At 34.0% G+C, this 14408-nt stretch overlaps 1 protein-coding gene across 1 annotated transcript; it reads left to right on the top strand.

Moving 5' to 3' along the window:
• The first annotated feature begins 839 nt into the window (after positions 1-839).
• Positions 840-13946, top strand: LOC136026459 (transcription initiation factor TFIID subunit 13-like). The gene is made up of 3 exons (XM_065703057.1): positions 840-957; positions 7785-7958; positions 13646-13946. The coding sequence occupies exons 1-3, from the start codon at positions 880-882 to the stop codon at positions 13817-13819; spliced, it is 426 nt and encodes a 141-aa protein (XP_065559129.1). The 5' UTR covers positions 840-879; the 3' UTR covers positions 13820-13946.
• Positions 13947-14408: the final 462 nt, after the last annotated feature.

The raw sequence follows: 14408 nt of genomic DNA, 5'->3' as shown, positions 1-14408 counted from the left end.
GGATGTTTGGGTGCATAGTGAGCAAACGCACTTTATGCATGCTGGTTGTCAAAAAGGCATTTCAGCAATAACTCAGGAACGGCTGATAGTGTCAAATTTATCATGGACGTATTGGTTTTTGATTATGATGTAATAAAGAAAATCTCATTGTGCTAGTTATTTCAATCCAGTAAAAAGGATTCCAGTGGTGTTTGGAGTGCTCGACACAAGAAAACAAACCAGTTCCTTAGGTTTGATAGCCTGAATTAACTGACTAGACTAAACTAACCATTAACTATATAACTATTGAAAGATGCATAGTGAAAACTACATGGTTACAAATTCAAATACTTTTTTCTACTACATAATTGTTAAAACTATGCTGCATATAATGATTCATCTGGCTTAAGCGTCAAAATTGTGTCGGAAAACAACTTTGACTTTGTACAACTCTAATTATATAGATCGATGACGCAACTTCGTCAAAGTCCTGAAGAGGAGGTAAAGCTGGAGGCAATTTTCCCAAATCATGTGAAATGTAAAAAACTGAAACATTTAGGACCATAAAGGCAAATATATAATAAACAAACTGACCTGTCTCTCTCTGTACTTGAATTATGCAGGCTTATTTTAGTCTTGACGAGACCTTTTGCAGAAACTAAATTTCAGCTGGGGGCAAACTGGGATAAGGATGGGTTTAGCCGCCCCACCCCCTACTCCATAGTAAATTACACCCCTGGCATAGATACCCAAAATGCTTGCATCACAAAGCATATTTACATTTTTCAAGCTAACGCAAGACTTTCAAAACTTTAACCCAAAAAACCAACAATTTTCCGTTTGTTGCCTAATGAGGATTACCTCATTACCGTATTGGCAGGCATTTCAAAATTGTCGGACATGGCTAGTAATGCTCAGAAAAACAACGATAATGTTGACATACAAATTGATGGTTATGGACAGGACGATTTTGAAGGAGTAATATTTTACTAGAATATATTTGTGTTTTTGTTAGTAGGCCTGTAATAAATAAGTCTTAAGTAGCAGTGAGAACTTGTCTTGCACTGGTGTGCCTCTGGGGATAACCTTTGTGTAAGTGCAGGGTTAGCCCAGTGCATAACATGTCAAGGAAAACAAATTACTTCATAATATTCAGAATAATACCATTATACATATTTTCAGGGGGAGAATCTTTATCTTCACTTCTTTCATTCTTTTTCCAGTTTTGCAATAATATTTTTAAATAAGCCATGCTTTTGATAAACAGGTGTTAGCCTAGGAGGGTGTAAATGTAGCCTATAAGTAGTCCATTACATAAGAATACATGTTAAAAAAACAATTCTTACTTAAAAATTGTCCAGCCTGAGGACCTTTATCTTTCTTTTTTTTATTTATTTATTTATTAATACCAAATATGGTAAGCTTTCAAGCTTGTCGCAATAAATATAATAAATAGAAGTTATGACAACATAATACAACTGACAACATAATACACACATATAAATCAATGAAAATAACAACTACAACAAACACTGACAAATAATACTATAAATTATTTAAAAATGATTTACTTTGAAAATTTGTTTCTGCTAGTTTTGTTTTGAATTTATTTATGTCGTCTGTTAGAAATGTTTTAGGTGGAAGGTCATTCCATGGCTTCCATACCCTGCTGTAAAATGAATGTTGGCCTATTTTCCTTTTTGAAAGTGAGGGGTACAATTTATGTGGGTGATAATGGGTCCTGTTAGTGTCATTAAATGTGAAGAACTGTGATGTACTTATATTATCAATGCCTTTGATTATACAGAATGTGTTAATAATGTCTGCCCTATCCCTTCAGAATTGAAGACTTGACAATCCTAGCCTGTGCAGTCTATTTTCATGCAGCAAATGTTTCAAATAAGGTACAAGCTTAGTTGCTCATTGCTGTATTTTTTCAACCCTTGCTCTGTCATTTTTATTCAATGGATACCATACTGACAAATTGTATTCAAGTATAGGTTGAACTGTTGATTTATAAATGGCAATGAATGAACAGAGATTAAACTTATGGAAATTCCACCTAAGACATAATAGCTGATAGTTTGCCTTACGAGTTACTTCAGAGACATGCTTGCAAACCTAAGACTAGAATAAAAATGAACACCAAGGTCATGGACATTTTCAACAGGTAGGATTGAATGTCCAGCAAGATGGTATTGGTAACTTTGTTCTACTTTGCCGAAGTAATGGACAACCCTACACTTATTTTTGTTGACAAACATGGAGTTAGCATTACACCAATTGTGCACTGCATCCAAGTCTTTTTGAAGCAATGAAGCTTTATCTGAATTTGTCAAGGAGTAGTAGAGCTTTACATCATCTGCAAACATTTTAATTGTGGAATGGTGGACAACAAGAGGCAAGTCATTGATGAAAAGGCAGAAAAGTACTGGACCAAGGCAACTACCTTGTGGAACACCACTTAAAACTATCTCAGCAGAGGACAAAGCATCACCTACAATCACTTTCTGCATCCTGCCTGTTAGATAATCACCAATCCAATTCAACATTCTGGCACCAAGGTGGTATACTTCACACTTTTGAAGTAAAAGCAGAATGGAAATTTTATCAAATGCCTTAGAAAAATCTATATAGATGCAATCAAACCTGAGACCTTCATCTGCCATCCTATGGAAGTCAGTAATTACTTCCAAAAGCTGTGTATTACATGAACGTTTTTTACAGAATCCGTGTTGAGATGGATGCCAAAGAAGATTCGATTCAAAATAATTTTGTATTCTCTTGACAATTAGTTCTTCCATAACTCTGGAAAAAATTGAAGTGTTTGATATTGGTCTATAGTTTTAAATTGTGTTTTTGTGCCACTTTTATACAGGGGTTTAATTATTGCTTTTTTCCATGCCAAAGGGCAAGTACCAGACGCCAGACACAGATTATACAAATGTGTCAGTGGTTCAGTGAGTACTGTTGTAAGCTCTCGGATCATATGGTTTGAAAATTCATGAATATCTGGTGATTTATTTGTGTCAAGATGCTTCAAGACCTCAAAAATGTGTTGATCATCAAAGTCAGAATCATCAAAATCTATTGTGAAATTGGTAGAAAAATTAGGATCAATAGGAGTTTCATTGTGAGGTCGTGTAAAAACAGATGAAAAAAGTTTATTAAAATGTTTCAGCTTTTTCATTATCATTGTCTATATTTGTCTGTGTTTCAGGGTCAGTGAATGAAGTTGAGGATGGGGACTGTGATGTCCGGTTTTTTCTTAGATATTTCTGAAGCATTTTTGGGCAACTTTGAGCTGATGCAATGACAGAAAATTCAAGTGCCTCACGATTTGTGAGGTACACGTTTTTCAATTACATATTTCAATATTTTTGCATATGGTAAAATTGTAGTTTAGTCATTTCTGGCTATCTCAGAAAGGGGTTAGGTTAGGAAAATGAAACTTTCAGGGAGGGGTCTACAGGCTAAAGTATGTCCTGGGGAGGTATTTTGAAGTACCTGCTTACACTCCTTCTGAAAATTAATTCTCCACCTTCTATCTGAAAATTAAGGTAAAATGTTGTTTTGTCAAAATTTCAATAGGCATAGACCTATTGAAATTCTAGTTTAATGACTTCTTGCTATCTCAGAAAGGGGTTAGGCTAGTAAAATGAAACTTTCAGGGATAAGCCTAGCCTACAGGCTAAAGTATGTTCCAGGAAGGTATTTTGAAGTACCTACCTCCACTCCTTCTCCCTCTAGAGGGTCCTGAAATTTGTCTACATGACCTATTGAAATTTTTGACAAAACAACATTTTACCTTAACTTTCAGTTACCAGTTGCTTTTTCTCTGCCTTTAATTCTGAAAATGCAATTCCTGTTATTTGAGTAGAATTCTGAGCCATATCAATGTTTTTTTTTCAGAATTTAGAAAATGTATTTGCATATCTTTAAAACCTTATAAATTGGGATTGAGCAAACTTGTGAAGCTAAAAGCAATTTTGTTATAATTCATTCAAGCAGAAGATCTATTTTGCAAGGTTTCATTTTTATAACACACATATTTTTAAAGGCCAGGAAGCTCTAGAGGGAGAGGGAGTAGAGGTAGGTACTTCAAAATACCTTCTTGGGACATACTTGGGACATACTTTAGCCTATAGACCCCTTTTTGTGATATTAAGCTCACAGTAGACTCAATTTCAGGATGTATACAAATGCCTGCTGAATTCTGTAATTTAGTGACATCCACAAATGAATTGGTTGAAAAGGTATTTCCAAATATTCTAACCAATTAAAAAAAATAATAAATGGCTAAGTGAACAAGCAATTCTGGCAGCCAAGAATAAAGATGTCCACAAAATCAACAATATTATTTTGACCAAGATTCAAGACTAGGCAGTCATTTGCAAGTCAGTCTACACAGTTCTAGAACCAAATGAAGCAGTCAATTATTCATCTGAATTTTTAAATTCCTTGGATCTCCCAGGGTCTCAACCACACGTGCTACAACTAAAAATAGGCATACCAATAATACTGTTACAAATTATTAACCCACCAAAGCTTTGCAATGGCACGCTACTTGCTGTAAAAAAAAAACAATGGAAAACATAATAGAGGCAACAATCCTGACATGGCCTTTTGAGGGTGAGGCTGTTCTTATTCCTTGCATTCCCATGATTCCAACGGCTCTGCCTTTTCAATGTAAAAGATTGCAATTCCCAATTCGATTAGCATTTGCAATCACCATCAACAAAGCTCAAGGGCAATCATTAGAAAAATGCAGTATAGATCTTAATACAGATTGTTTTTCCCATGGACAATTGTATGTTGCATGTTCGAGGGTAGGTAAACCTGACAATCTATTCATATGCACAGACAGTGGACAGCAAAGAATCTTTTATATTCACAAGTTTTATGTAGTTAATTTATAGTGTATTTGTATACCTATCTATCTATCTGTCTATATAAAAATAAGTTGTATGTATGCATGTTTGTTTGTTTGTAAAAAGAGGGTTTGCATATGATGTCATTATAAGTATGTAAGGCTTTGTTATGCACAGACAATGGGACAGCAAAGAATGTTGTATATTCGCAAGTTTTATGTAGTGAAAACATATATATATATATATATATATATATATATATATATATATATATATATATATATATATATATATATATATATATATATATATATGTCTTAAAGCGGGCGAGCCTATTAGGCATAGGTAACATGCTCGCCTTTTAGTCCAAGCAAATCCAGCTCCCCCCCCCCCCTTTGCATAAAAGTCCAGTCAACATTGTCTTTCATGAGTCAACCCGGAAATCTCAATCATCCCTATAGTTCTTTGAATATCTACTTTAGTTTTTTGCCCCAAGATGGATGGATGAAATGAATGATAGACTATCTATCAAAAAGGGAAAATGACATCATTTTTATACATCCCTGAAAAAAGGGTTATGCCAGTCACGCCTCTCACTCAGACTATCAACTTTCTTGGGGTTTTCTCCAATTAGCCATTGATGGCAACTTGATTTTAATTCAAAAATCAAATGTATGTATCTATATTTCTTGAAGCATTACTATGCAACAGTTAAATTTTGATTTGAAGAATCATCTCTGAGGGGATGGTAGCCCTAATCATATGTAGGTAACTCTGGATATGCGTTTAAGGAGGAAGCTGATGGACATAAATTAAATAAAAATAAAACAAGTTTTCTTTTTTCCAATTTGGATGATTCTCCACAGAATCTGCCTTTCAACTGAGTCGAATACCATTTCAGAGTATATAAAGCCAAGATATATTTTATTTCTAAACTCACGAGATTCTTGTATCATCACACATAGGACAAAGAGAAGGTCAGCACAGGGCCCACTGGGCTGAAAACCATGTTTTTCTTCCCTCAGATAATGATCCTGGATGAAGCTTATCCTGTTCAGCAGGATTATTGACAGGAGTTTCCTGGTATTAATAAGAGATTTATTCTAGTTTTGCATTTAGATGCATCTCCTTTCTTGAAGACTTTAGTGAGGTTGCACCTTTTCTAATCCTTGGTAATTTCTTTGTTAATCCATATGACATTCATGGAACCTATCCACATGACAAGACGGTTCTGAATAACTCTTTAAGGAGGTTTTAGGTGTCTTTTTAGACATTCTGTCTTTGCCAGGGGACTTTCCAGACTTTACCTTCTTTTAAGCAGCCATTATTTCTTCAGGCTATGGAAGTTGAACACTTAGGTTAAGGTCTAGGAGGGAGACTGGATTACTAGGCAGGGTAGCTGACGGGGTCTGTCTAACGGAATACCAAAGTGGTTTACCCAAAACTTGTTTGTCTTTTCCTGTTCAGTAACCACTTGACTAGACCAGTCTCTCACTGGTCCTTCAGATTTATGACGTTTCCCAGTAATTTCATTAATGATCTTGCATGTTGTCCTAAAGTCCCCTTCTTTGCGAAGTCTTCTATTTCTCATCTCTTTTTTTTTTCTTTTTGGACTTCAATGTACTGTCTCGTGTCTCATCAGACAATCTTTTTAACAGCTATGAAAAATATTATAGCTGATTGTATTCATCGTTATGGTAGATGTTTGTCTGCAGATCAGCCAAACTGGATAGGAGCTGTAGATTTCTTTTACTATTGCTTATATCTTAATTTGACAACATGCACTGTTATTTGTTGTGTCTTTTCATCCCCAGGGTTTCTTTAGGGGAGTGCCAATACTATCAAAACATCATCAACATTCCTATAATCTTTTAATTCCTACCGTAAAGAAAACAATAAGGCAAATAAGCGAAAAAAAACAACGTACTATTCATCTCTATAAAAACTGAAATTTTTACTAGGCAAAAGGGAGATGGAAGATATTTTCAAGATTCATGCCGTTGTTTATATTACATATCAATGAGGATGAAGGTTGATCTCACATATGGCCTTATCTAGACTAATCTTAGATGGAACTCTTTCCATGTAAGGGCAAATAAAAAAGCCGACTTGTTTTTTTTTGCTGTAAAATGGATTATATTATATCCACTTTTGGCTTTTTTGTGTATGTTTTGTTGGTTTTGGCTGTTGTTTCCTGATGTTGATCAATTACAACCTCATTCATATAAATATTGCTGTAGTATCATTAAATGAAGTAGTTCTTTCCCTTTTCTTTATTCTTCTGTTGCATGGAAACATTGAATACTTTGCTGTTTGATTTTCCCTCTCTTTTACTATTGATTTGATTCTTTCTTTGGTGAGTTTAGGCTTCAGGATTGCTTTATAATAAACAGTCCTGAAGGATAAACAAATTGGCACTCAGAGTGGAATCCAAATTTCAACATTTTCCCCTTGTATTTGTATAATTATGACAAGACCATTTATTCTCAAGTTAAAATATTATAGCAAGAAAATGATAACTCCTGCTGTATTTGTAACTTTTTAGAATAACGTATTGTATTTATTTTGGAAGTAACGAAGAAAGCATATGCTTAATACTGAGACCTACAAAACTGCAGATTTACTTTGTAACTTCTACTTTGCCCTGCCTTGAAGTTGATTTGACATTGTTGAACTGTTCAGTTAATTTTGAATTAGTTGACTTTAAGCAACAATTGAATTTTCACTAATTCTATTTGTATAAATTCTTTTTTTATATATATTTTATCAGTAACTGAATGAACAACTTTTGTTTTTTTATATATTTTATTAGTAACTGAAGGAGCATTGTCAGCCATAGAACTTACTAGTAAACAAGGATGGAATGAACAACTTTTGAAACTCCTATTTTGTTTAATTTATTTTTCTATTTGGCTAAAACAATTTTAAATTCAGGATATAGATGAAGAAGAAGCAGAATTGCAGTATGGTTCGACGTCTTCTGGCCGAAGAAGGTGGTTCAGTAAAGAGCTGAGATGCATGATGTACGGGTTTGGTGACGATCAAAATCCATATACAGAATCTGTTGACCTATTGGAAGACTTGGTCATAGAATATGTAACCGATATGGTAATCTCTATACATTAAGTGTGCATGTATTAGCATATTAGTTTTTTTTATTTCTGTCGGGTTGAAGAAGTAGGCTTTCTTGCTAGTTGCTAGTGTATGTGTTCATCCATATGAGGGAAAATGCTAAAAATCAGTTTGATCCCAACCCCTTAAGTCAACTCCTCATTTTTTTTTTTTTTTTTTTTTTTTTTTTTTTTTTTTTTTTTTTTTTTTTTTTTATTTTTTTTTTTAGAGAGAACTATATAAATGAACTTTGGTGCATACTGCTGTGATTATTATGGGTTAGGTTGCATTTTGGGTGCTGAAAGGGTGACAGGCCCTCTCTTGTTAAAAAAAAAATTGAAGTATTGTCCTGTAAGGTTTAAATCTAGTCTAAAGAGCTGCATAGCAGGGGTAATCTCCGTTATATTTAGAGCAATTATATTTTATTGTTTAAAGCTATAACATTAACACGAGTCCATTTATTCTCGGAACATTGTTATACGGAATCCCACTGAGCAAATAAGTAATTTACTCATATATATATATATATATATATATATATATATATATATATATATATATATATATATATATATATATATATATATATATATATATATATATATATATATATATATATATATATATATATATATATATATATATATATATATATATATATATATATATATATATATATATATATATATATATATATATATTGTTTTCTATTAAGATAGAAAGTCTGTTACGTAGGAAAAAAATATTTGGAAATTAAATGATTACACTTTATCTTTTTAATCATTTACACTTTATCATCCATACACATAATTTAGGGAGTAGGAACAGAGAAATAAAAGAAAAAAAGGTTAATCTGTGATGCATAAAAAATTATGAAACAAAGACTTGGATGATTACACAGACAGTAACAGTAACAGGACAAGCAATCCACGGGAACACATCTCTGAATCTAATTTGACTGTTTCCAATACCATGACTTCTAGTATCCTTATCTTTTTTCTAACAGTGATCTTGGTATTCTTTGCTAGTTTAGACGATTTAATCTTCTTAATATTAATGTTCAATTAAATGTTAATTATTAATGTTGGTCGCTTATGTCATTTGTGTAACACTAATTTTAGGAGGGTTTTATCACATCATTTACTAGTCTAAGAGACATAACCGTATTTTGTACTATTGTATGACAGGTTTTGTTTCAGTATTCCTCCTATCCTACAGCGTTGCCGTGTTCTTTAGGACAAAATCTGTCTAACTAATGGATCTAAACGGTGATAAAACACAGCTCTGCTTAAGTCTGGTTTTAGCACCAAATCAACCACTAATCTTGCTTCCTACTCAAGCGCGGCCATGCGATCATTCTATTCTTAATAGATGTAAAGCAGCCAAATCGATTCCAATTTTTGGGTCACCCTGATCTTAGAATCTCGGTCGACAGATAATCACGAGATATTCAGAATATCAACTTCTGTATGATATAATGTTATTCCAGTTTCGAAGTAATAGTTCAAAATATGTCTGGAATTAAAAAATTCTATTTTAAGCCTAAAGTAGCCTAAACTTATTTGGGGGGTTTCTTGGGTATGATTATTACCCCTGGGATAATTCTTTCAGGGTATGAGGATTGAGGATCCGTGATCCATCGTTTCAGTGTCAAATGATAAACTAAATAATTACATTAAGCTCATTTTCGAATTACTGGAATCCTTAAATGCTCGTCTGAATCTTTTTTGAATTATAACATATAGAAATAAGCCTATTTGCCGATTCAGAATTTAAAGTTAAACGACTTTCAAAGGGGTCAACATAATTGGCTTATATTTCATTGTGTTGCGGAGCAACACTACTGCTTTCGTAGTTTTTTTTTTTTTTTTTTTTTTCACCGTGATCAGCGACCTGTAGCTCCGAAGTGGTAAGAGTTGAAAATTTGAGATTTTTCAGAGGGAAGGGAAACGTGAAACAGAGTAAAAATGTTCCAGAGAAGTTCCTAAAATTTCTAACAGTTGTACATAAAAAAAAAATAAAACCGTTTTTTTCTTAGAAACTCTGCGTTCGATGTTTGGCGTAAAGTTAAGACGACCCTAGCTTCGGAAATAAACTTGTTAGAAATACAGTTATGCTGAACTCATGTAGAACTTTCATTTGTCTCTTCGAGAACCGGAGCACAAAATTCCGTAGCTCTTACAGATTTCCCGGAAATAATTCCGGAAAAGTCCATCTCGTTCCGATTTTTTTTGGAATTTTTTCAAATTTTCGATTTTGATGTTTCTTATATTTTTATCGAGTAGTGCTATGAAAAGTATGCAAGAAGAAGTGAAGTGTTCTATATACCAAGTTGCTTCGTTCTCTAAGAAATAATTTTCGAAGTTTCGACGTTCTAGATGTAACTTCTGTTCTGGACCAGCTAGAATTTTTTTTCCAACGCGGTTCGACAGGTCTCGATCTCCTAACAACTAAGGGTTACAATAGTTTCTCCGAAATAAAATTCCTTCTTTGGGTTTTTCTATTTGGAAGTTTTGTCATGCCCTCGGGGCAATTTAAATTTTTTGGTGAATTTGGTTTGTTTTATATTTTCCTAGTTTAGACCATCAAAAGTTAAGCAGAAAACTATAAGACGTTATTTCCGTATCTCTTTCAGATTTCCCGGAAATAATTCCCGAAATGTGCGTCTCGAAACATAATACTTCGAATTGGCGTCAAGTTAAGACGGCCCTAGTTTCGGAAGTAAACATTTTAGAGATAAAATAATTATGAACTCATATAGAACTTTTATTGATGTTTTCGAGAACTGAAGCATGAAACTCCGTAGCTCTTACAGATTTCCCGGAAATAATTCCGGAAAAGTCAATCTCGTTCCGATTTTTGAAAATTTTCTTAAATTTTCGATTTTGATGTCTATTTTATTTTTATCGAGTAGTGCTATATAACATATCAAAGATGCTTCAAGATAACAATCGAAGCCGCATTAGAAAAATGTCCTCTGAAGGACATAATGGAGACTGTTGCTCCGCAACTGTGTCCCGTAGGGCACAGTTGCACGTGTTGCTCCGCAACTGTGCCCTAAGGAACAGGGCACAGTTGCTGCAACACTTCCCGTTGCACAGGCAACGGAGGTCTAGTTTCCACTTTCTTTACCTGTAATGATCTAAGTTAATTTATGGATTGAATTGAATATGTTGTTGTGAAACTGGTTTGTCTTCCTTCTTTTTTTCTTAAGTAAATTCTGGATTAATTTCATCCACGTTTTTGATAATAATACTAATTGATTGAGAAATAATTAATCATTGGTGGTGTCTGGAATGCATACGGATGAACTATTTTGGTGCCCAGTATTTTTATTTTTTCAACTATGGCTCAATTTGTTGGGGATGTCCGTTGTGATATTGCTAAGGCTGTTTGTGACATTATAATTTTTATTATACATTTTGAAGATTATTGAAAAGACTGAGAGAAGTGGCACAACCATGGTTTGTGATCGATGGGGTGGGCGTTATCTCGGGAAAAATGAGTGCTACGTTAATCTCTAAGTTTACAAATTGTGTATGAAATTTGACAAACTGGACAGTTTGTGCAGACTCAACGTATCCTCTCTTCCCTCTCTATCCCTTCCAGTACAGATGCCAAAACCATCTTGCTTGATAACACTAATGAGGAATCCGAAGAAACAAAAAGAATACACAAACGGCCTCTGTTGAGACCCAAGTCAGCTATTAGTGAGCAGAGACCTAGAAGAAACTAGTGACTTTTTGCCAGTGACAGAAGTGCCGTGACCGCCAAAGCAAATTCAAAGGATATCAAAAGTAGCTTCTTGAAGCCTCACATCAAAACTCTGTGCATTGCAGTGTTCGTTGCTTTGCTGCAAGTGTTATCTTCCTATGAAGAACTTGAAGAGCTTAGGGACTAATTGTGGTGAAAGAGCCTCATATATTTGAAATATCAGATCTTTTGAACTGATTGTTTATAAAGATGACTAAATTGTTGCCGTCTCAAATTCTGTCCTTATGGAGCAAGAGTCGATTAAAATCCCGGAGTAACTACCCTTGCCTATCTAATTTTATTAGTTTTAAGACTATGAACATATATCCTCTGCATGTAAAGCTCATGTTCACTGCTCCTATTGTGGACAATAGGGGCATTCAAGTAACTGCGATTCACCCTGCCAAAGAGTGGCAAGGTTTCCCTTCGCTCTCATTTACATCATCCAGGCTGTAGCTGTAAATACCCTTTACCACAGAAGCTTTTGTAGCCTACTAACTGAATAATGGTATCAGAATAATGTCATAGAATGCTAATGAAGATGTTAATTGGAAGCTTGTTTTTTATATGAACACTTTGCGAAACTGGTGACGTACTGTGTCTGCAAAAGCATCTTAAACTAAATAGTTACTTCGACTACCTCTTCAGGGTATTAACACTGATATATCGATTAAATTCAAGGCTGCTATCCCCTCTTGATGACGTCTGAATGAGAAATGATATGTATTAGCGATCGCTGAATGTTGAAATTCGTTATTACGCTAGTCTTGTAGTATAAGTGCTGATTTCAGTTTTTTCTCTATCAGTTCTGTTTTTGTTCTTGTTTTATCAGTTCTTGATAAAACAAGTTCTCTATCAGTTCTCTATCAGTCTCTGTCATTTGTTCTCAATTTCAATTTCAATTTCTTGTCGTCTGTGACATTTGTTCTCTATCAGTTCTTGTTTTTGCATATAAGCCCCATTACTAACCATGTTTCTACAGAAGCTAATTTACCATGCAACGTATAATGGTGTTTTTAATTGAACACGTTGAATCAGGTCTCTTTATGTAATAGAAGACAAATTATGTTTTCTGATGTGTCTAAAATTTCTGTAGCTTGGACAATTCTTGCTCTACATAGAAATGAGACACCTTTATGGGATCAGATTTACATGCTTATTAGCTTGAACCATAATTCTAGTAAGATATAACATTCTTGTCAATTTGCTGTTATTTCACCTGTCGCATTTGATGGAATACCATAGAATCTATGTCTAACCCAGAGTCGACATTACTCTTTTTAATTTATTCTACTTTTAATTTGTTTTTTATTCTCTTTAATTTTAATTTATTCAGTGTCTGGGAAGCGTTCCCCAACAATAGCTTATCCGAGTAATCCATAATACATTTTTTTTTTTGGCTATTTGGATCATGGCAAATCAACAGCTATAGCGAAAACAACTATTGACAAGCCTTTACACACGGTCCATTTTGCTGCATGATAAAGACTGGTTTATTTTCTTAACTCTTACAATAATCAAGATTAACAATATCTTTAAGCACTTTATGTGTCTATATTTCAAATATTTGCGTCTTTTGGTGCAATGGGCGTGGTAACGAACGTTATATTTTGGAAGAATCTAGAATTAGCGGGTATTATTCTTTTTATTTTAGTTTCATCCAAAGGAGGAACCTTGCTGCATAATTTCTAAAAAAAGGTGAATAAATAACTACATTTTTGAAATCATCAAAAATGTCAGTTGTGTCACTTAACTATAATTAAAAATTTTAATGAAAAAGCGATCAAAAAGGTTTTTTTTTTAAGGCCAGCAAAGATACTGAAAAACAAAGCGTATATTTGGGTGTGGCATACCAATGTGCTTTAAGAAATTATCTTTTGCTTAACCATGTTCATTTTACTGATTGTAGTTTTTGTTGTTGTTTTTCTTAGACTCATAAAGCTATGGAGATTGGAAGACAAGGTCGAGTACAAGTGGAAGATTTGGTTTTTCTCGTTCGAAAAGATGCACGAAAATATGCAAGGATCAAAGATCTACTGACTATGAATGAGGAATTGAAGAAAGCCCGAAAGGCTTTTGATGCTGAAAAATACCAAGGCACATAAAATACATTACACCTCTCTAGAAAAAAACCACTCTTCTTTTATTTTGTTGTATTTTGTAATTTCTATTGCTATTCTAGGATAACTGTGTTTTATAGTCTATATGTACTATTATAAATCTGCAGCTTGATTTTTTGTGTTAACTTTTTTTTTAAGGCTGCATAGTTACACGTAGGCGCTTCGTCTCCGAGCCCTTTAGGGATATAGCTCGTACCTTTTGTCTGAACTTCCTTTGCAAAACAGCACGCAAGATTTGTCCTCAACTCCCTTTGGTAAAGAATGCATAAATTCCGTCTCTGACTCCCTTTGGTCAACAGTGTATACGCTTCGTCTTCAATTTTGTTTTGGTCATCAGTGCGTTTGCTCCCTTTCCAAACTTTTTTGTTAAATAATGCTTATGATACGCCCCTCATTCCACTATCTTTTGTCAGCAGCCCGCATGCTTCAGTTCTGGCCCCCTTTTAGTCAATATTGAGTTTTTTCCCTTTACAAAACCCTTCGTTCAACAGTGCAAACGCTCTGTCTTTGACTTTTTTCTATTGTGATCGCATTATGACTTTCTTAATAAAAACAAGTAAGTGCATACTTCACA

This window comes from Artemia franciscana, chromosome 4 (assembly GCF_032884065.1).
Source record: "Artemia franciscana chromosome 4, ASM3288406v1, whole genome shotgun sequence".
Lineage (NCBI taxonomy): Eukaryota > Metazoa > Arthropoda > Branchiopoda > Anostraca > Artemiidae > Artemia > Artemia franciscana.
Note: the sequence above shows the minus strand (reverse complement) of the source record. Positions and strands in the feature narration are given on the sequence as shown.